General features: G+C 36.5%; 1 protein-coding gene across 1 annotated transcript; it reads left to right on the forward strand.

The window, feature by feature from the left end:
- The first annotated feature begins 9,057 nt into the window (after positions 1-9,057).
- Positions 9,058-10,851, forward strand: LOC141437768 (uncharacterized). Its single transcript, XM_074101267.1, has 2 exons — positions 9,058-9,595; positions 10,386-10,851. Exons 1-2 carry the CDS (start codon positions 9,150-9,152, stop codon positions 10,804-10,806), a joined length of 867 nt encoding a protein of 288 aa, XP_073957368.1. The 5' UTR covers positions 9,058-9,149; the 3' UTR covers positions 10,807-10,851.
- Positions 10,852-23,922: the final 13,071 nt, after the last annotated feature.

Raw genomic sequence — 23,922 nt, forward strand, 5'->3', positions numbered from 1 at the left:
TATAAAATACATAAAAAAACTATGAATAGTTAGGGGTTTTATAACGTCGTCTTCGTCGCTATCCTAAAACGACGGAACACCACACCCTCCGGCCAGAAGTCGGAGCGCAGGCACATCTGCTGGTGCTTGGCAGGCACTTGGAGTCTAAATGAGCTGAAATTGTTAGCCCTTTGAGACTCGAGCGCAATGATGGACAGCTCAAGCTGAGCTCCCTGTAACCAGCGCTGTACCGCCTCGCGGACGTGCTCGAACACCTTATCAGGCGTCGTCTTCTTGTCCAACCGAGACTGGTAGATGTCCATCCTCAGTATTGCAGCTTGAATACAGTACGACGCTGCAGGTACAGATAGCCTAGTGGTTAGAGAACCTGACTACGAAGCTTGAGGTCCCGGGTTCGATTCCCGTGTCGGGGCAGATATTTGTATGAGAAATATGGTTCTCGGGTCGGGTATTTAAGTATGTTCTATATCCGTTGCTTAGTACCCATATAAGCTTACTTTGGGATATTGTGTAATATTTATTCATTTATAATTATATATATATTACCATTATATTACACATAACAGACCGTGATTGACCCCTAGCTCACCTAATGTTAAGTGCAGATGAGGCCAAAGGTTTATCTCACTGGTTCAGTAACAGCATAATTATTCACTCTAGCCTTGAAGAGCCCTACATTGTATTTATCCGGAAATACAGACGAATTCAAAAATTCAAAATTCAAATGATTTATCCAGTAAATAGGCCGCAATGGGCACTTTTACACGTCATTTTTTTAAACTACCAGCGCTTTCGGAAAGACCATAATTGCCAAAAAGAATGCGCTGCAAGAAATTTGGCAGAAAGTCATTCTTTCATAAAAATATAATTACAAATAAAATACTTAAAAACTATATTATACAATTAAAGAAAAAAAATACAAAAAATAATAATAAAAGAAATACAGGGATGTATGGGGTCCCTTTGTTACAATACTAAACACTAACTATATCTAAACTATATCTACGTTCAGTGGAAGTGTAGAATGCTTCCACCGTCACAAATTTTAAAATAATAATAACAATAATTTAGTTCTGAAATATACATTTCAGGTCAAGTAACCATTAAGCTTTTGGATTTCGAAGGCAAGTTCACGTCTGCCGCCCCCAAAGTTAGCTCACACGCACTCATGTCATGCTCTGAAAGCAGAGCGGTACCGAGGGCATGGTATTGCTTCCGTTCTCATAAGCTCTATGGGATCGTCTTGGGAACTTCGACGTCGCGAGCCTGTGACTAGAATTTAAACTAAAAATATAAAAGTCAGCGACGACGACGACGACGGGAGCGAATTCCATTCCTTAGCAGTTCGCATTATGAAAGATGAAGCAAACCCCTTAGTGCGGGTCAGTGGAACGCTGACTACATAAGGGTGAAGACGCTCCCCCGCCTGGAAGTACAGTGAAGTGTAAAAATAAAAACGTATTCAAAGTTTCAAAAATATGTACCACAGACTCTTATTTCGACGCAAAACGGCCGTGGTAACATATTTTTAAGTGGTACGAATAGATACTTATTTTTGCACTTGACTGTACGTTTGCAAAATAGAGATGGAGGAATTACATCATGTAATTCCTGCGCACACTAACCAAAATGTACCCGGTAAAAAACATACATACACAAGCAGCGGACTGTCACCAAAGAGTCTTCGGGCCCGGCGCTCCACCGAATCTAACGCGGCCAACGTTTTGTGGTTTATTAAAATAACGTAAAATGCATTTTTGTTAAACACTACTTAGTCCATCTTTAATTCTCTCCTAATCCTTTCCCTAGGTACTTTAAATTTCATGTGACATTATCAAATCAAATACATAACTGAAGAGTGACAGTTAGTAGAGTAGGCAGCCCTATCGCGCGTTTGTGTACCGAGCCGATGTAGGCAATTACCTATATCAAGAAAGCTGCCGAGACGGAATACTGCTCCTTTTTTTTACTGTGGCTTGGTCGTTTCATAGATGTTGTATGAAATAACATTGAAGACTTACGACGTAATTTTCTACCGTAAATAAGTCCACCAAAAAGTCTGACCGATATGGTAAGAAATTAATTCGTATATTTAAATGATATTGTCCCGGATAACTCACGCCTTAAATCGAGTTTAGCTCGTCATGTTTCGTCATGTGTCATGTTGGTCCATAACCGTAGCGTATAAGAAGAAGGGCTTCGGATTAGCCAGAATCATGTCGAGCTAAACTCGATTCAAGACGTGAGTTATCCGGGCCAATATCATATAATATAAGTGTGAGTCTCACGGTAGTTTCATGTTCAAAATTAATTCGCATGCTCAATGTTATGACATGCAATAGATCCATGAAATGGCGAAGCCATACTTTTTAAACCAAGATGTAGGAGTCAGGGCTCAGGGGCTTGGCTTCCTCTAGAATTTGATAACTTTTTTACAGCTTAAGCGTTAAGCGTGTGAGTCTTTCATGAAATGTTTCTGGTGGATTAAATTCAATGAAAAGCTTTCAACTTTCTATTCTCTTTGTTCGATTCTCCTCTACGCTTTTATAATTAGTTTTAGGTAACGCTCTGAACGATCGGCTAACACGCTCATATTTATTTCATTAGGTACAAAGAATTCACATAGGTATTTACTAAGTTTTTGTTAGTTGCAGTCAAGAGCATAAATATATGTACGTTCCCAGAGCTTCAAATATATATGTAGGGTCATGTGTCCAACAATGAAACTTAGGTACACAGTGAAACATTGCGATATTTCTGAAGTGCCACCTTGCCAGATCGTGCACTATATCGTGTAAGGACACCCTTGAGAAGCTCCCACTGTACCCCAGTTTCCATTGGCGTCACGTGGAGGAACACGTGTCTACGGAGCTTTTTCAGTATTATTGACACAAAAGTAAGGATTTTAAGCATTTTTTTGTAGATTTTTCATTAAATTATGGTAATAAATTCAATATATTTGATACTTTTTTAAAATTAAACGTATTTCGTAGATTATCCTGGACTACATTGCGTGTTAAAGTGGCACAATTTAGAAGGCAAAAATTCGAGGTTGATATAAAATACCTTAGGTAATCAACAATGAAACATTTACGCATGGGACACACCTAATTTCGGCGTTTCAACGATTCTGCTGAAAAGTAAATAAGTTACAGTACTCGTAAGTTGACCGAGAGGCATCTATCAAATGATTGCAAACAAAAACGCGAGACAGATATAGGTATGTGATGACAAGACTGTACTGTTTTCGACTATCTCTAGATAAATACTCATAGGTTTTCGATGATTGTCAATTTTTTTTTCTCAACATTTGACCATAAGTACTTATATGCTTTAAACGTCTATTTTTCCATGTTGTTCAGTTATATTTGATTTATTATGTTGACTGAGCTAAGGTATCAATGCCTAGGTACATATTTTTGTCTGTCATTGTACAGATATTTTGACCTCCGTTATGTTCACATGTTTATGAGAAACGTGCGTGAGTGACGTGTGGCTGTTTGTTGGCCTACCTACATGTTATTGTCTGCAATCGTACACATATAAATGAGCGAATTTGTACACATTTTTACTGATAGTATAAATGAGGAGTACATATTTATGCCCTTGACTGTACGCATAATGTTGTATATATTACCTTACCCACAGTTTCACGCGCGTAATCCACAAAATCCGGGAGTTGGATTAATATTTTAGGATTTAGCTAAATTCCAATCTTACATCTTGATCTTCATTTACTTTCTATAAAAAAACACCTGTGTTAAATTGAAGGCCTCTGGACTTAGCGGTTAATGGGAATATCGAGATTAACGTAGCATATATGTTATCCCAGACGTCCAGGTATCTACGCATACATACCAAATTTCATCCAAATTTGTCCAGCAGTTTTAGCGCAAACGCACGCACGCGTATTCTAACTTTCGCATTTTTTATTTATATAATTGGATGATCTACAGATAACTGAGTACGCCCTTCACTAATAACCCTCCTTCGGGCAGTCGGGTAATTAGAAAATAGAACACTGATGAGAAAATACAACGGGTCACAATCATTACAGAGTTGAATGATGAGAAACACGTTGTTTTTGCTCGACAGTAAAGATCGAAATAGCTTACTTCAACTTCTGTTCAGTTCAGTCCTCTAGGGGCAAAGCTTCATTCGTCTTTGTTAAAAGTTTGGAAACGTTTTCAAGTAAGGTAGGAAGTTCTTTTTTTACTGTCTCTTCTTCTAAAGTAAAAAAGAGAGACGCAGCTATAAAATTACCTGCAAATATATGTATATTACAAATTTATTTCTCATGTACTCGGGAGTAGGTCGGTGGGTTACGTAAGGGTTATGTCGGAAAAAGTCGCTTTGCGATTCTATTGTATTTAAGTTTGACCTTTGCCTTTATTTTTGTCATCATAAATATTCTGTTTCTGTTTGTATTTAAAAAAATAACATAAGTACCTAGTTATCAAATAGGCACTTAGTTTACAAATAATTGTTTTTTTATCTGTATATACCTACAGTATGCTCACATTGTGAACCTTAAGAGAAGTTTCTTCGTTCCATTCTCCATACAAACGTAGTCCCGGTCTCATTTGAAAACTAGGCAACAGAAATAGATGAAATTTTGTAAGTATGGACTAGACGTAATTATCTATGCCTTTGGTTTTTCAGATTTTCATATAAATGTGTAATATCAGAATTACAGGAGCTCAAAAGTCGACAAAAAAAGATGTAAACTTTGCACGAGAATTACAGACTAATAAAGCATTTTTACAAAAATCGAAAAACCACAGGCATATATATATATATATCATGGGACACTTGACACCAATTGACCTAGTCCCAAACTAAGCAAAGCTTGTACTATGGATACTAGGCAACGGATAAACATACTTATATAGATAAATACATACTTAAATACATATAAAACATCCAAGACCCGAGAACAAACATTCGTGTTATTCACACAAATATCATAGAAAATATAATGAATATCTTGATTGTAAAATATCATTGATTTCTGTGCTATACTTTTCCTATAATATGAGGACAACGAAACCCACAATTCAACCGCCAAATCTTGAAAAGCCTACAGCTATCTCGATATGAATTGCGGACGTCGTTGCGGAAGGCATGGGGGAGCATGGGGGGACGGCTGCGAGCGCTTATGTCACAAGCGATAAAGACAGCAATATCCCAAACGAATACCTAACGCGGCCGCTAACTATTTCAAACAAAAAACTAAGGTGTAGTCAGTGCTTGTTTAAAAAAAAGCAATAATTAAGTACCTAAATTAAATTACGTGTCACTGAGCACTTATCTTTTAAACGTTATTAAATATCAACTTCTAAACAAGAAAAGAAGGTTAGTGTGTAAAACGTATAAGTTTCATAATTACCTACATTGACATATTATTTGTGGTACTTGAAAACAGTAGGCCGTGTAAAGTAAAATTGTGGTAGTTTCTTGGCTACTGAGCTACTAAAGGGCACTCGGCCACACTTGACGATTCTCGCGCCGCCTCGCTGCATTAACTGTAAAAATTTCTCGGTGAGTTCGCGGAATTCACCTATTACCAGGGTTGTAAAACTGGCAGCAATAAAAGAACTTTATTTTCCCGATCTTTGGACAATAAAAGCTGTATAAGCATCGCTTTACTGTGTAATTCACGTTTGCGCGCATTTGTGTGACACTGGCGGAGCATTAGAGCACGTCGCTCGCGATCAAATTTAAATTGGCTCGTTTTCGTTCAACAGATTTGTCAAACACATTTCTATAATCTTTTAAACTTTTGCGGTTTTCACTTTTAACTGTTACAGCTTCCGGGACCTACACGCTAACAAAACAAGTAATAAATAAAATAGGTAGTACATTTTTGTATGTATATAAAAATGCTAAATTCAGAATCAATAAGGGAAATAAATCTGTGCCTCCTGTGATAAGTGATCCAAGTGCAAAATCGCCATTTTTCAGGAGAGCGAAAATAAGATTTAAAAAATTCTGGTTTGTGAGCCAAGGGGGCTAGCATTTACCGGAGCACTTTTTTTTATACATAAAAATATATTCGTTTGCCATCAAATCGAATAAAAAAAATATATATTCTATAAACTTGCATTTAGTGTTTTTCGGTAAATATTGTTAGTTCGAAGAAAATCGTGAAAAACCTGTGAGTTGTACCCATTGAAATGTCTAATATGAGTATATAATATGTCTTATATGATACAAGTTCAGTTATACCATGGTGCACCCCTGGAGCACCCAAAATATCTCTTAGTGTAAACTGATATGATATATGAACTTGTAAAACGCACTCATTCACTCACTCACTCACACTCAGTGTAATAATATGTTCCTAGCTCAATGTTGCTTTAAGTAAAGTAAAACAAAAAAAACCTGAAAAATTTGATTTTTTGACCTTGCACCCCGTTACAAATAAAATTTACCAAACTTATATTAGTTTGCATTTGCAAAAAGTAAAGTAACTTATATTAGTTTGCAGCGACACTGAGGCGAGCAGGTCCGGCGCACCCCTGATCCCGGGTCATCTCACCCCCACGCACACCCACCTTGTAGAGTGTTAGAGCAAAAAGGGGTTACAACTTGATATATATCAATGTACACGATTTTTTTCTGCTAGTTGTATCACTTTTCACAAAATTATCTCCGAAACTATAGCACCTAAAAGTACGTGAGATAGACTCAAAAATTCGTTATTTTTCTGATTATTTCTAAATAAAAACACACAAACGGGTACAAGTCGACTTACATCACTGATCACAGGAGGCACAGTAAATAAGTCACTCATGTTTAATTTTTAGTCGTATTCTGCTGTTTAGTAAACCTCTATCTATTACTTGTCCTATTATTTACAAAATGTGTTAGTAAAATACATAGATAACTGAAAACCTGAAATTACTTTGTTCAGAATCGAGAAAAGGATCAATTAGGTAGGTACACTATATTTAAAACCAGCTTGTGTTTTATTTTAATCTCACCGTTACTGTTTCTAGTCAAGAAGGTTACATAAAGTCTTTTGTAATAGTAACGCCTGATCAATAGCTATCAATGTGTTGTTCACCATCGTATTCAAACTACATTTAAGTTTATCAGCTCTCTTAATAGTTTCAAGTTTTGTATCCAGAACTTTGGACATTCGGCCAGAAGCTCCAATATTCCACAATAATTTGATGAAAACGGATAACTTCGCTTTGAGCGAGAGTAGAGGTATGCTATATAAGGTTTCTTTTTATCTGCCTTACATTGATACATGTTTCCTTTTCCAATCGAAGATCATAGACCCTAAATCAGGACTTCGCGAGTAAGCGCGTGGTTTTTATTTAAGTTCCACAGAATGCACACTATATTGAATCAGGTTTTATGATTTCGCTCATAGTTTACTGCTTTAGCTGGATAGAAAATTGGCATAGCGTCGTACAATTTTCATGTGCCTATTCCCATTGAATCCTGAACAAGGACGGGTCGGAACGATGGGCGAGTCGATGCCGTGCATTGATTTTATGGCCCCACTAAATCTGCCCCTCATTCCACCAAACTGGGGTATTCTGTTTCTTGTCTGTTGACCCTCTATACTATATGTTGATTGTAACTTTTCTCCTACCAATTTGATAACAGCAATATGCTAGTAAACGTACTCATTGACCAAAAGTTTGTGGATGAAACAAGTAGGTAATGCATCTTTAACAGATGTAGGTAGGTAGAATCATATGGAGACCCCGTAAGCAAGGGCGATTTTGACAACGGCTTATTTAAATAAAAACATGCACGAGTAAATCACTAATATGCTATTTATTTACCCTTACTTAATAATGCGTATTAAACGAAATCCGTGTGACAGAATATCTCAAGCCTTACAATGGCATAATGTAATAGATCTTCGGCTGTCGTATTTTGTTTTCACTGAGTCAGATTGTGATGCTTTGTGTTGCGTGCGCGTTTTGAATTAATTTTCCACTGCTTAAGAAAACTGCCGACAAATGTTCTGTAAATCTACATGACGTTAATTTAGTGATAAAACTCAAAGTTACGATCGTAAGTCATTATAGTCATTTCATTGGCATCAATTCAATACAAAGTTCACTTATACCTACTGTAGGTATCTACTTACTCTTTTTCTTACGAAGAGTGTTAAAAATCACTCAGACGCATCTGCTTGGAGCCAAGTTACAAGCTTGAAAAGTATTTTGGCTGTGTAGTAGTTTCGTCGTGTTCGTGTGAGGCAAAATCAGAGTATAAAAAGATGTCTTCGTCTAAAATGATATAAAAATATCCTGTGTATTACTGGCGCTACGTGTCTTTTATTAGGTATAAAACTCGAGGGCGCCGGGAGGAATACCGATGAGTTCAATCACATAACTTGAGAATAAAAAGGGTAGCCCTGTCAAAGTTTGTCGCTCTCCAACGCAGAGATGTAGGGCATAAGAAAATGCTGTTAACCGTACGTTCTCCCCTTCTAGGTACCTAGATAATTGATCTTTCTTTCATCAGTTTGATTCACATTTTACACGATAAGTCCAAAGTAAGTTACGTTGTCTAGGTCTTAATCTTGAAATTATGAAAATTTTCGGAATCGAAATACTTTGCTATTACTGGAACAGTTAGGTACGGCAATATGAAGTAGAAAAAAATAGTAAATTTATGTACTGGGTGCTATGCATGTAACATAAATAATAAACTTAATGTTTAATTTCATTAGATTATAGTATTTCATAATTTAGATAATCATCTTAATATATCAGGGTCCTAATAGTTTGGACATGCTCCTGTTTTGATTACTTGATGATAGTGTATATATAACACTACAAATTACATTGACTAAATAAGTTCAGTGTGTCAAGATTACTTAAAACAAACGACTTGTATTGGAGGAAGAACTTTAACACATGTTATCACACGCAATTCTTCATAAAAGGTGATGTAATTTTAGGAAATCGAATTCATATTCCTCCCAATCACAACTGCATTTGGCGGTAAGCATGATAGAGCAGTTGTATATTGGACTAGTTCACCAGTGATACGATAAAGTTGATAAAACTCGACTTACTATATATTAGGCACCTCACTTGTGCCGCAACTGCCCCACCGAGTGTATCGCTTGTTTTCTCGTATTCAGATAAACAAACAACTATTTAAAACAAAAAATGGCCCTGTCTTTACAAGACCCACTAGTGCAATCCTACATCGTGTACTCTGCAATCTTAGCGGTAAAGTTACTATTTTTGGGGCTTTTGACGGGTATGAAAAGGGTGTCGAGGAAAGTGTACGCGAATCCTGAAGACGCTGTCAAGTTGGGAGGAAAAGTAACTTTAAATGATCCGGAAGTCGAGCGTGTACGACGAGCTCACCTCAACGACTTGGAGAATATTCCTGCATTCTGGATTCTGGGGGCGCTGTACCTGACAACGAACCCTGCAGCCGCCTGGGCCACCCTGCTGTTCCGCGTGTACACTCTGGGCCGCATCCTGCACACAGTTGTTTACGCCATCGTGCCTCTCCCTCAACCAGCCCGCGCTTTGTCTTACGCTGTTCCGTACTTCATCATGTGGTATATGGGATTCCAAGTAATTTTATATTATCTTACCGCTCTTTAAATATAACTATAGATATCTCAAGCATTAATAAATATTATTTTTCATCAAAAAATTGCTTTCTTGACGATTGTCATAATTTTCCACCATTTTACCTAACAGGGTACTCTACTGAGTCGAGGGTAATATAGTTGTGTATATACTTGATTGTAAAAAAAAATATTTTATGAAATTAACAAGGCTACTTTTTTTAAATGTGGTTAATACTCTAGAAATGCCTGTAGATTTTAAAATCGTAATTGTATTCCTGAAAACGTAGTTTTTAGACAGTCAAATAGTCTAAAAAACTCTCTACAGTAGGTATAGAGAAGGATAGGTCTTGTGAGTATCCTACCCCGAAAATAAATTAAAATAATTATTAATTATACAATATACTCAGTTCACCAGGTTTACTTTAGACATCAATAATATCTAGTTAACAAAACTTCAAATTATTGTTTTTATTGGTGATGTATCGATTATCCCTTCAGACATTTATTATCTTTCTGATTATTATCAGAAAATTCGATCAATAATAGATTCGATGTTTTATTCTAGAAGTGTGTGTGTCACTTTGATGCCACTAAAAGTAAGCATGACTAAGCACATTTCCTGTAGGTAATTAAGTAAAACTAATTTAAAAAAAGCGCCTACTTGAGTGACACGGTAAACAATACTCAGGTGACCACTACCACTATTCTCTAGTGCCGCGCCTGCCCCGCTGTAGAGCGCACCTCTTCGCTTGTTCTCCCGCGCCGTACAAAATAACAAAACCAGAATGGCTCTCTCCTTACAAAGTCCAGTAGTGCAATCCTACATCGTTTACTCAGCCATTTTAACATTAAAATTAATACTGCTGTCAGCGTTGACGGGTATTACAAGGATGGTAAGGAGATCGTTTGCGAATCCTGAGGACGCGGTCATGTTTCCGAAGGGCAAAGTGACAATGAACGATCCAGTAGTCGAGCGCATACGAAGAGCTCACCTCAACGACTTGGAGAATATTCCTGCGTTCTGGATTCTGGGTGCGCTGTATCTGACGACCAACCCTGCAGCCGCCTGGGCCACTCTACTGTTCCGAGCGTACACTCTAGGCCGTATTCTCCACACAATTGTTTACGCTATCAAACCTCTCCCCCAACCAGCCCGCGGTCTCGCCTTCTTTGTCCCATATCTCATTAAGTGGTATATGGGTTTCCAAGTAATTGTATATTACCTGACTGGTCTCTGAGTATTATGTTATGTTTGGTGAACAAATAAATACATTGTTATATAATTTTGTTTATTTGACGACACCTTGTTGTTTCTTACTTGTGAGATTAACCTTGAGTTCAGTTAGTTTAAAGCTGTCAGCTAAAAATAACGACTGTAAAGATAAATGTGTTTTGGTTATGTATTAGCGTGTTTCATTAGACATGGCATTTCATGAATTACTTTATCTTTCTATATATCGTCACTACTTTGAAAAAAGCTCGTATCTCAAAATTGATACTTTTCTAATTGAACTTTACGAACATTATTTCAAAGGTCAATTTTGTTGACGTATTGATTTGAGATACGAGATTTTTTCAAAGTAGGGACGATATATTTGTTACAGAATGCAGAATGCAGACCTGTGATTAGATTACATTAAATGAGCTCCCGATATTTTGACGCAGTTGAAAGAGAGAGAGAGATATACATTTATTTACACATATTCGATACACATAAAAATACATGCAGCATAGTTGCATGCAGCTTGATCGGGATCGGGAACTCATTAAAAGTAATTATGGTCTATCAAAAATTATTAAAACCTGTTATCTCTCTAGAAATAAAATATTTCAAAAACTATGTAATAATTTACGAAATCATTAATGTCATGCCATGACTTATTATAGGTAAGTAATTCATTTATAAGGATTTCGTTGCCAAACAAAACAGTCTTTGTTTGTAGTTCTTTGCGATGTTGCCAGTTCGCCACTGCATGACGGCGCGGCAATGCGATGCATAACTGAATTGATAATTACTCCACACTTACTTAGCTAACAGTTTTCGGTAAATCATAAGACATAACCAATATAACGCAAAATAAGAGCGTAGATATTAGGGCCTAAAAGTAGGAAATTGCTGGCGGACTATTGTTCAAAGAAAATTAGTTGACAAAAACAACAAAAAGACATTGTAATTAAAATAAAACTGTTCGCTACCTTTTTTATCAATGTATTATATTGTATTGTGAAACAATTTATTGTACATAAAAACACATGACATTAACAGAAAACAGGATAATAAGATGTACAAAGGCGAACTTATCCCTTAAATATAATTTATGAGTGGTGAATTTTTCTAGGCAAAAAACCTAAAGCTAATGCATTTAATTTTTAAATTTGTAAAGTTGTTCATTCATTTTATATTGGTGTGTTTACATTTTTAACCCGTCAGGCGTCCCAGAGACTACATTAGTCCCTAATTTTTTTTGTGCGGGAAATGTCAGAAACTAGTGGTAGCCTCTAATTTAAAAAAAAAATTAGGGACTAATGTAGTCTCTGGGACGCGTGACGGGTTAAAAAGCTGTAAACTAGACGACAATGGAATTTGAACGCAACATTTCTAGCGAGCTAACGCTCCAGCTTTTTTTTAATTTGACGTTGAACGATGCACTTCTTCGCCTTCTGATATGTAAAAAGAAAGATGACGTTTACGGATATTCTTGAAAAAAAGAAAACCGGCCAAGTGCGTGGTGCGTGCGCTGCCCGGGCACCGAGGGTTCCACGTATATTTCGGAACCATCAAGGTACGCGGGTACCTTAATGTACCCTCGATATATAACAGATACCAAGTCTAGGTATAATATGATACCCAAATAATTACACTAGAACAAATTTTTAATATTTCTGTACCCACCACACGATCTATTTCTACCTGTCCTGTCATGCTCCTATTTTTATTTTTTTCATACTTTGATTATTTTATGAACTAAAGACCATAGAAAAAGTTTTAAATAACAAATAGTTTTTAATAATAGTATAATATAAATAGTATAAATTTCACTTCGATCCATCAAAGTTCTTAAAATACAGCTCTATGTGTGACAGACAGACAGACAAACGGCCAGCGAGAGTCATAAAGTAAGTACCATTTCGGGTGCGGAAGCCTAAAAACAGGTAGAGCAAGAATGTAGCGGGAGATAAGTATGCTTTGTTCATATCAAATTTACAGGGAAAATTATAACGGCTAAGATTGCTTCAGTATTATTAGTAGATTAAGAGTAAATAGCAGCCTAAGGTATAAAATACGTATACCTAAACTTGGAAGATTCCGTACACAATACGAACTCCTATGACAAATTACCTCATTTTTTCGTAATTGCTACGGAATCCTTGGGTGTGTCCGACACGCTCTTGGCCGGTATTTTCGCCTGCCGTAGGAATTAGGAACAAAGTATAGCGAATGACTTGCAAGATGTCAAGGTTAAGATATAAATATAGGTATCAATTGTTGGTCTATGTACCTAGCCTTGTAGATAACGCCATAACGTCGAGTAGTGATATTTGATGTTCCTTTATTAAGTTAGTGATATTTGATGTTCCTTTATTAAGTTAAGTTATTGTAGGATTCATTAATTAATGTAGGTACAGAAATTAGTTATTGTAAAAGAAAAGATTTTAAAATAGTAAATACATAGATAATAATATTATAACAACAAATGCTATACCCTACCAGGGTTCATGTTAACTTTAAGAGCTTATGTTACATGTATGCAATATATAAATAAATAAATAAGTAAATAAAATAGTTTTCTATTAATTCGCTTAAACATGAACACTGTAGTTTATGAGCGTTCTAAATATTAAAGCCAGCCAACAGCGAGCTTGACTCGCGTACCTAGGATTTCGAACAATTTTTAGTCACGTCAAATACCTATAAACTACCGTACCTATAAAATTTAGAGTAAGTAGACCTCTGTTTCTAAAAATAAGCAAAATGTAATGTAAGTGTGGGGTCATTTCGTTTCGGTCGGTCTTAATTTAAATCTTATTACATTTTTATTATTTTTGTTGTAGCTACAATAGAAATAGGTAGATTCGTAATATGTACAATATTTAGTTGTGTATCTATTAAGGTTCTTGAGATACAGGCAGACAGCCGAACAACGTAGCGACTTTAATAGGATTCCGTTTGTCACTTATCGGATACAAAACTCTAAAAATAACCCGTCTGAACTATTCCAACCCACGGTCCAGTCTAATTAACAAATTTTTAATTCAATATTCATGATTACTTCAGGTGGTTCCTTTCCATTTCCAGCCCCTGCGGGCAGTTTCTAACTAGTTGAATATTTCACCAAGCAGCGCATCGAGAAACTTTTTCTTGAGAAGTCTCGGCAACTAGCTACGGCACGGGCAGAAAATAGTTAAGTATTCTTCGCGTTGTTCTTCGTTAATAGTAGGCAGTAAGAGCCCGTCTGTTGGTTTGCGCACCGACGAAAGTATACAGGTCGAAATTCGGGAAAATGGCAATTAAAACTTGTAACGAAATTCTGCTTAAGTCTTGTTTGGGTGGAGTTGTGGTTGTATGTGTAGTGTTTCGAATGTATAGTGTCGATTAATCTTTTGCACCTTTTAGATACAAGTGTAGCTGTTTTTATCGTATGTGATAAAGAAGTGCCTTGTGTAGCAGTTATTATCGTGTTTAATAAAGAAGCGCCAACTCATGTCATTATTTAATTTAATGATTTTATCGAAATTTGCTTCACTCATCATTCAAAGAACTTCGCAAATAGTCTTCTAATTTTGAAGAGTGCTGATCTGGTCGATGGTGCGATTGGTGCGCCTAGTGAAAATTGGATTTTAGCAACGCAAGTTGCAATCAATGGGAAGTTCAAATCGTTATTTTGTTTATATTATTCTTTAAATTACTAACTGTGACGGTTTGCATACATATACTGTCACAATGAGCACTGTAAAGTAACTACTAAATTTTTATTTTACAAAAACAATGGTCTCGCCCAAGTTAAACATTGCAACGTATTTACATATTAAATTATACCTACTTCCCCAGGGTTAAATATTCGGTACGTCAATAATATTCATCATTAATATTCTTTACATATTTTGTTGAACCATCGGCCTTCACGTTCGACTCTTTTGATTTACAACACCAACTTTTATCTAAACCGTTGTTTGACTTAAAACATTATTTCTTTATAATTTGTTGCAAACACATATACAGTTGGACGGCAACACTGAAATATTTAAACGATTCAAAAATCTTCCAACTTTCCTAATGGACGATACAAAACAAAAAACCAAGCTCCTTCTTCAAGTTACGAAAGATTCAGATCGCAGCCTATACAATACAACACGTCTCACTGCTGGCGTGCCTTGGCACATGAATCCTCTCAGAATGAGAGGACTTGGGCCGTAGTTTCCACGTGGGTCCGTTGCGGATGAGGATCCTCACAGACACCATTGAATTATTTTGCAAATTCGTACAGGTTACCTCACGATATTAAACCTTTACCATAAAGCTCGTGATAATGTCAAATGTAATTTCGCACTTGAATTTTGAAAAACTCAAAGTTGCGTTACCCGCGTGGCTTCGGGTTAGAATTACACCTCTCCAATTCTTCCATGGATGTCGTAAGAGGTGACTGAGGATATAGGTTAAAGCGGCAATTACACTGAGTCGTTCGCCGCATGCTGCATTCGTCGACCGCAAAAGTGTAAAGAACACGGTCGTCGGCCGCATTCGGCGAGCGACAGCGGCCACCGCCTTATTTAATATGGCCGCCGCAGTAGACGGACAGACTAATGTAAAGGTGACCGTCGTTCGCCGAAGTAGTTTGAAACAAATTCGGCGACCGCATTAGATGAACGACGCAGTGTAATTGCCGCTTATGGTATACCGTAGGCGGCAGGCTAGCAATCTGTCACTATTGTACCGTTTTTGTCAAACTTAAAAACCTAAAATTGTTAAAAGTGGCTCGGAAGCGGTAACGTTTCGTGTGCTGTGCCTACCCCATTTGGGAATACAGGCGTGATGTTTGTGTGTGTGTGTGTGTGTCAGAGTTGCGAGACCGGATTTGAACCCACGATGCTCTGTTTGAGAGGCCATAGATCAAACCACTAGGCTACCACGGCTCAGGTCATAAATCAAACATCTCAAATTCAGTTCATTGCACATGACTAAAATTTTTTACTTTACCCCAATAAAAACATGTGTACCACTACCATGAGTTTACAGTGACCGTACTCGATAGCGACGGCGTAAATTATTTGTAGAGGCGCTGTACAATTCTCCATACAAATAATTTACGCCGTCGCTATCGAGTATGGTCACTGTAAACTCATGGTAGTGGTAGTGGCCCTGTACGTTACATCCCCAATAATCGCAACGTTCGCTAACTTCGCTCAACGTTGTCGTAAACAATAAAGTGATTATCGGTCCGAGAGTGGTTTCATCTTGATCCCTAGATAGCAATATCGCGTTAACGCTGACCGTACAAAGGTGACTGCTGCTAAACGCTTTCCAATACCTGATTGCTTCGTCAGATTGCCTTTTGGCTACTTCACAAAAAGATCTTATTTCTATCTTTATTCTCGGTCCGGCTGTTTCGACTTTTCGCTTCCTTATTCCGTTTTATAACCCTTTAATCGTTACCCTTTAATCGTTAATCCTTTTTTTCTTTTTTCTTTTTCTATTTTTTATGTGAATGTGATTTTATTATAAAATAACCTGAGCACCGTAAAAAAACTGTAGTATTTTTGTGAAAATTAAATTACAGTTAACTATACACAATTATATACCCTCCACCTAAGCGACTTAGACCGTGTTAAAACTAAACTGACTGTACGTCGCCGAATGTGACCAGTCTGACTGTGATAATAGATTAACGTAATAACGTATCAATGAACTAAAATAATTTCCTTGCTCACCCGCGACCTTACGATAGCTAAGCTTATGCAAAATATGCGTGTTCATGCAGTTCCTCCACCTCCACACTGTAAACACACAAATCACACAAAACCCATCTATCACCACCACCACACTACACTGACGCGTTTCGAACTAACAGAGAGAGTTAGAGTCTAACAACTGGTAGCATGGTTGGTGTACGGTTGTGTCACTCTGAAGATGAGCTCTGGTTGAGTTCGAAACGCGTCATTGTAGTGTGGTGGTGGTGATAGATGGGTTTGTGTGATTTGTGTGTGTTCTTACAGTGTGGAAGTGGAGGAACTGCATGAACACGCATATTTTGCATAAGCTTAGCTATCGTAAGGTCGCGGGTGAGCAAGGAAATTCTTTTAGTTCATTGATATGGACCTCCGCAAAGTAACGCCTGATTCAATAAAGTAAAAACGTATTAGACGGTTAGACGTGAACGAAAAAGTGAATATGTATGGAAATTACAATAACCGTGGACCGTGTTGACGTAGAGTATCTTATGCATTTTTTGATTAGGTAGAATTTTTATATTTGTAATATCTTTTGAATAGAATGTCCAATTTGAATAATTAAGAAAGTAATCTACGAAATACGTACCTACGAAATTATTTATTTGGATAAAGATTAAAACAAATAGGCACGGATATCATGGTCTAATTTTGGTCGGCATTTCTATCAACGTTTAAAATGTAAAGTAGGTAGTTATAATGACATAACTACAATTGTTGGACATATAGTAGCGCGACGTTTTTATGTAGATGTTGATATGTTTTTTTTTTATATTGTAGAACATCAATAAAATCTCATCGCAAAAATCATGCGGTGAAAGATGTTACATGTAAAAAAAAATACACTTGAGTCACAATATTGAAGTTTCAGTAGAGATTCCTAATTTTTTCTAGTAATCAACATAGCCCATGTTACTACATTCTAATGGTGATAGAATTTTTGAAATCAGTCCCGTTGTTTTTGTGTTTATTCGTAACAAACATCCAAAAATACTACTGCTACAAAAATTGCGATAATTTTGTTCCTAATGTGTATATGGACGATCCCCGAATTCAGAAGTTGTCAAATACCGTATTCAACCTTTTTGAGACAGTACATTTATTTATCGGTTAACCTAAAGATTAAAGGGAAGCGCCCACAATTAAACATGTACACACACGGCGGGCGTCCGTTTCATCATGTGTGCTTTAGTCGCCGGCCGGTAAGCCGCGGCTTACGCTCCTGTGATTCATTATTAGGGAAGGGTTATTGTCTTGCTGAACTCATGTTATTCCTGTCGATTCGACATACACGTCGACGCCGACATGATAACACTACAAAAGCTTGTCAAAAATTAAAATTGAGGTCCGTATCCTCATTCGTATCCGCGAGTATAATAAAATAATAATTAATCAACTGAAAGAACTTGATACTTTATTTTACGTATGCCTGGAAACAGTTTTCATGTTCAAAGATATGAGGAGTGGGGTGGGGATAGCGTTTCGATTACCGTAATATACATTAAATATACTTACTATTGTATCTGAATAGCTTTGGCCGCTGTCTGAGAGTAAATTTTAGGTTCGGGTTCTGACCACAAAAGATATCTTATTACTAAGCCCACGTTCTATCTGTCCGTTGATCTGTTTGTTCTACCAGTAAAGATTTTTATTTTCTTGAACCATTAGTTGCCTGTTGAAATAAATATCATAAACAGGCTTAATTTTAATATAAACATTACAACTATTTGTCATGATACAGAATCGAGTCCAAATCGTATTTGGTCGTTAGTTTTATGACTAGTCGAAAGCAGCCACGAAAACGCAATTTCACCATAAAAGTGTAAACGACCCTTAAAGATCGGATTTCGTAAAACGATATCTTATCCCTTTAGGGCTGGAGGCAGCCCATAGCAATAACTCAAGCCAGACCAGCCAGAGATGAGACTAGCCTTTCCGAGAACTACCAAAGTGCTTATGATAAATTTATGGATTGTCTGCAAGGACTTATATTTTATTCACTATTGATATTTTACCCAATAATGTCAATACACTTTTTACGATACAATCCCAGTGGAGACAAGTAAATATTTTATGTACCAAGTAACTTACTCAGGTTATATAACTACAGTCTGGTTCCCAAACAAACCTCGCATATATTCATCATCGTAGTAACTAATTTCAAATTTTGCAAAGTAATGCGCCTTCCTCGTGGAAAATTACTATTGATTGACTGGAATTTATACGTATTTCATAGTTCTGCAGGGCTAATACGAAACTCGAAACTCGAAGTTCGTATCGTACCGTCCCTCTCGCTCTCGTATTAAATAGTATACTCGTAAGTGTCAGAGGGACCGCACGACACGAGCTTCGAGTTTCGAGTTTCGTAGTAGCCCTGCTGTTTTCGGTTTGATTATTGAAGTGTTGCCACTTGCAATATTGTAGGTAACAGACAGCGATAACGAAAAAAAACAACTTGAAACTTAAAAATGATAAATTTTAAAGTAAACCGGTCTTGAACTGTTTAATCTAGCTCTTCGACCGTTTTCAATTATTGAAATACATATTTTTTAATTTAGCTCGTAATATGTTCCACTGCTGGGTAAAGGAGGCCTCCGCCACTCTTCTCTATCCTGGGCATGCATAATAAGGTGTGCTAAGCATTCGAATCTTTACAATATAAAAAAACCTTTATTTAGATAGCTCCTGTTGCCGATTTGATCAGCTTCAAGTTAATTCGATTTTATCGTCATTAGCTATTTTTTTATATGTTTGAAATATCGTTCAAGTGGGCTTACACTTACGGATCTCATTATAACTGTTGCCAGCTCTAATATATATCCATTTGCAAGCGCAGCAGCACTCCAGCATCGTGCAAGATTAATGATCACCACTGAAAGTTGAATGAAACCAACTTTAACTGGAACTTCTTGAGGGTGGCCTAACCAAATTAGTTTTTAAACCAATTGCAAAGTTATTTATTGCACAGACCAAACAAAGTTTACATATATTTAAACACTGAAATTGGCTGTCATACAACTTCACTTTACAACGTATGCATTTAACATTTTGTTTGATACTAGTTTTTGCCCGCGGCTTCGCTCGCGTTAAATTTGTGGTAACTGTGCGGGATAGAACTCTATAGATCGATTTAAAAAAAAACCGTCACTAATAGAAAGCTAGGGTTCTTGACTAACATTGGCTACCTACTCTTCCTCCGGAAAATTCAAAATTCCCTCGAGATAGAAATCTTTCACTAATAGAAAGCTACACAGTTTTTGATTGAATTAATAATCTACTTTTATCCCAAAAAAAATTTTAAAGTTCCCGCGGGACATGAATTACTGTTTTGATCTTTTTTAACATTCTTATCTTAACTGTCAATAAAAAACATTGTAGTTGTAGCTTTCTATTATTGAAAGATTTTTGAAAATCTTCCCCGAAATTGAATTCACTTATTTTTATTCCGCGGATATATTGCATTTTTTAGAAGAAAAGGAGTTTATATGAATCAGGGATAGTGTAGTTTGCCAAATCTACAGTCCCTAGCTGTATTAGTTAAGATTTCGAATGAGGCCGTATCCTAAAAGTACATGAGTACATGACCTCTCTAAAGCTTAGAAACCTTCAAATGCGGTATAATACGGTGACTTTCGAAATATTCCAATTTTAAAGAGTATTTGCATTGCACCAAGCTTTTATGTGAGTTCAACCTTTTTTTGAATAAAATCGGATTGAGTTTTCTAACGTGTCAGAATAAATAGTAGATTGATAAGCAAGTGATCAATTACAGTACGATTACTTAGAGTAAACACTTGACAGATGGGCGTGCCTTCAGTCAATTTTCAACTTTGAGGTCATACAAATAAAATAGTTTCTACATAATCTGTAAACGTGGGTAGCGGTATACTAAAAATGGCTTTATTTGTATAACGTTAAAGTTGAAAATTGACTGAAGGCACTCCCATCTGTCAAGTGTTAACTCCAAGTAATCGTACTGTACCTACACCCAAGATATTTAGGCGCACGAGCGAGCAAAGCGAGCGAGAGTGCTTATAGTTCGCGGGTGTAATTGATCATTTACACTCGAGTTGAAAACACTACTTTCATCACAAATGCGAGGAAATAAAGAAAAACCGTTATAAATGTATACGCAATTTGTAACAGAGCGGAAGAAAATTTATCGCGCCAAACCGTCTTTTGTTTTGTTTTTAATGGCTCCCGCTCATGGCTTTGGCACATTCAGCCAGCACTGGCCAGCAGCATTATGCCAGCATGGAGGTTTGGAGTGGAGGTAAGTATTACGCATTAAAATCTCCTTGTTTACCAGTTCGTGATTACAAAGGAGCACCATTCGATTTTTAAATCATCCCCACTTTACGTCTATGGGAGGTACCCTAAAAAAAATTTTTTTTTAATTTTTAATTGTACCATTTTGTCGGCATAGTTTACCTTTCTAGCATTGATAGTCCCTGAGCAAAGCCGCGGACGGACAGACAGACAGACAGACATGGCGAAACTATAAGGGTTCCGTTTTTGCCAAAAAAAAATAACAGAGCGGCAAAGAATCATGTTTCTCTAGACACAGATATTAGACAATTTTAAGTTAACTTTCATACTAAAATTATTTGCCAGTAGGTAATTAATTAATCTAAAATAGACATCGACAACCCTAAGCGTCCGCGCCGGAGAAGGTAGTTAAGTCTCCTAAAGGGTCGGAGTGTGCATACTTGTTCTCTTTTACTATGGTATTACAAAGGCCGTATATCATGATAGGAATATGGAAGGAAAAAAAACTGCCCTTTAATATTATGAGTTTTTTTCAACAGTTACAATCAATCACAAGAGCTGGCACGAATGGATCGAACAAGTAAATGAAAGTACCTGTGTGTTACCTTCTTCACACAAATATGAAAATAACACACACCTCTTAGTGAAAGTAAAATGTGTAAGTGACATTATTTCGTTCAATTAATTCGTGTCAACTCTTGTGAATCGACCGTACTTAGGTACATAGCCATGATGTTCAGATTGTCTTGTTGTGTTGTATTTTGTTTAGTTTATAATAATGTATGATGTTAAAGCAGTAAATTTAACAGACTTAATATGAGTTTAATTATAAACATAATATGAGTTTGGATGACAGGAAACGAATGCATACTGCAATTGCGTTTTCCAGGAAACATTTCAGTTTGCCAAGTTAAATGCTACGTAGATCAACGTTAAGAGAAAATCTAAAACGAAAATTTCGTAAGCGCAAGCGCAAGGCCGGCGGAAGGAAGTCGCCCGAGAAAAATTTACGAGACTTTCCAGTGAACCGTATCTCGCTCAAACCGCAAACGGCCATGTTGCTTGCATGACAAAATATAACGTTATAAATCCAGATAATCAGTTAAAGCCGTTTTCATTTTAGCCCGTTGATCTTCTTCGTGTATATAGATGTCGGATTTTTCGCAGCTTATATTATTTAACGGCTTAATCTGTGATTAAGCGAGCGTATCCCTGTTAATGTTGAAGGTAGAAACGAATACCAGGCGTAATCTTTGTAAAAACTGAGAAGACTTAATTTAATTTCTATACGGTTATCATTATCAAGTTCACCAGTGATGAGTGGTGACGGTTGAGTGGTGACGGTTCTTCTTCTTCTTCTCTTTTAAAATATGGCTTTTCTCTCCTAATTAATAGGACAATTTCGCCAGTGTCAAAGTACTCTCTTTGAGAGGGACGTTGTACCTACGGTGATTGTAGTTTTTGCAACTTGATAGTAATATTCCAGACACCACGTGGAGACAACTTGCGCATCAAAAAATGTCAGCCACGAGAGCAATATAGAATTTTGTGATAACTGTTAAGGTTAATCGCCGCATAAAACACTATCTAAAATATACTCCAACTAGCCAAACAAACCTTGGTGACGGTGGGACGTGGTGGTTTGTGATGACAAACAATCAAACAGAGACGACAACATAGATATCAGACACATTAAATTTATTAACGAGTCGAGAACCAGGCCCTTAATACTGAGAACAATAGTTTAATAATTATATGAATAAATTAATGATTTCTTTTGAAAAACATCACAACCATATTACAGTATTTACATAGCCTGCCTAAAAAACAAAGTTAAAATTGCTTTGAGAAAAGAATGGTACGGCCGTGCCGCTTTTTTGCTCGACTTGGCGGGGCACTGCCGTGCCCCCAGATAGTGAATTTAGTATTAATACACCTCTATATTTATTATATGCCTTTATATCAAACTCGCTTGGTTGGATTTGAAAGCAAAATGAAATTACACTTAATTTTGAAAGATAAATATTTCGATATATCACAGTTTTACCAACAATAAAAGAATTATGATTATGATTATGAAGCCATGGTTCCTAAGAACAGATTTCGCTATCTCTCATAGCTTCAGACTTCTCCCTACTGACCCATTTGGATTAATCACCCTGTATGTAAAGTCAATATGACATCAGTATCTAGCACAAAGGTTCCTTATAACCTACAGCTCCATGAGCGATCAAAAATGAATTAAAATGAATGAATGAAAAAGTATTTATTTGACATTATTTTTACATAGTTTTTTTTTTGCACATAGCCCTGCAAAACTGTTTACACAGTTTGTCTGCAGGATACAGTCTCTATAAAAATATAAAATAATGTAATTTGTAATTTATTCTTAAGTACATAAACTTTTATAATTATTGTTACAACTATGTCTTATGGAAGAGTTTCTACTAAATACTTTTTAAGGATCTTTTTAAATTTATTAGGCGGATGTTATCAGGTAAGCTGTTAAACAAATACGGTAGTCTTTTCTTTAATGTTCTATCACCGAAGTAGTTGGTCACTCGGGGCACTTCATATTTACCTGAGGACACCGACCTAGTATTATGACTATGGTTGATCAATACTAAACTACGCTCCAGATTGCTATGATTATTTTATGGCTACTAGGTATTTATGTTTTAGTCGAACAGGAAGTATTTTAAGGATTTTAAATAATTTGTAATAATCGCCATTACAGCTCTGCTTAGTTTTATTGTTTACAAGTAGTTTTAAAAATCGTAATTGCAATGCCTCTAGTTTATCGATGTAGGATTTAAATGTTAGGCCATAGGAATCGAGAGCATAGCTCAATATTGAGTCTACTAAGGAAAAGTAAAGTTGTTTGAGAATGTTTTGTGGTGTTCTGAAACTTAAATGATAAAATTTACCAAGAAGAATTCTAAGTTTACTACAGAGATGGTTTATGTGTTCATTCCAAGAAAAACTTATGTCAACTCTAATACCAAGATAAGTGACAGAATTAACTTTTTCAATGGGCTTACATTGGCAATTAGTTAGGCTATTATGTATACATGAAAAACTATGAGTGAACATGGGTAGTGGTGTTTCCGTATTACAAGTATATGGTGACTGAATAATCA

The sequence above is a fragment of the Choristoneura fumiferana genome, chromosome 18 (genome assembly GCF_025370935.1).
Source record: "Choristoneura fumiferana chromosome 18, NRCan_CFum_1, whole genome shotgun sequence".
In the NCBI taxonomy this organism is placed as follows: domain Eukaryota; kingdom Metazoa; phylum Arthropoda; class Insecta; order Lepidoptera; family Tortricidae; genus Choristoneura; species Choristoneura fumiferana.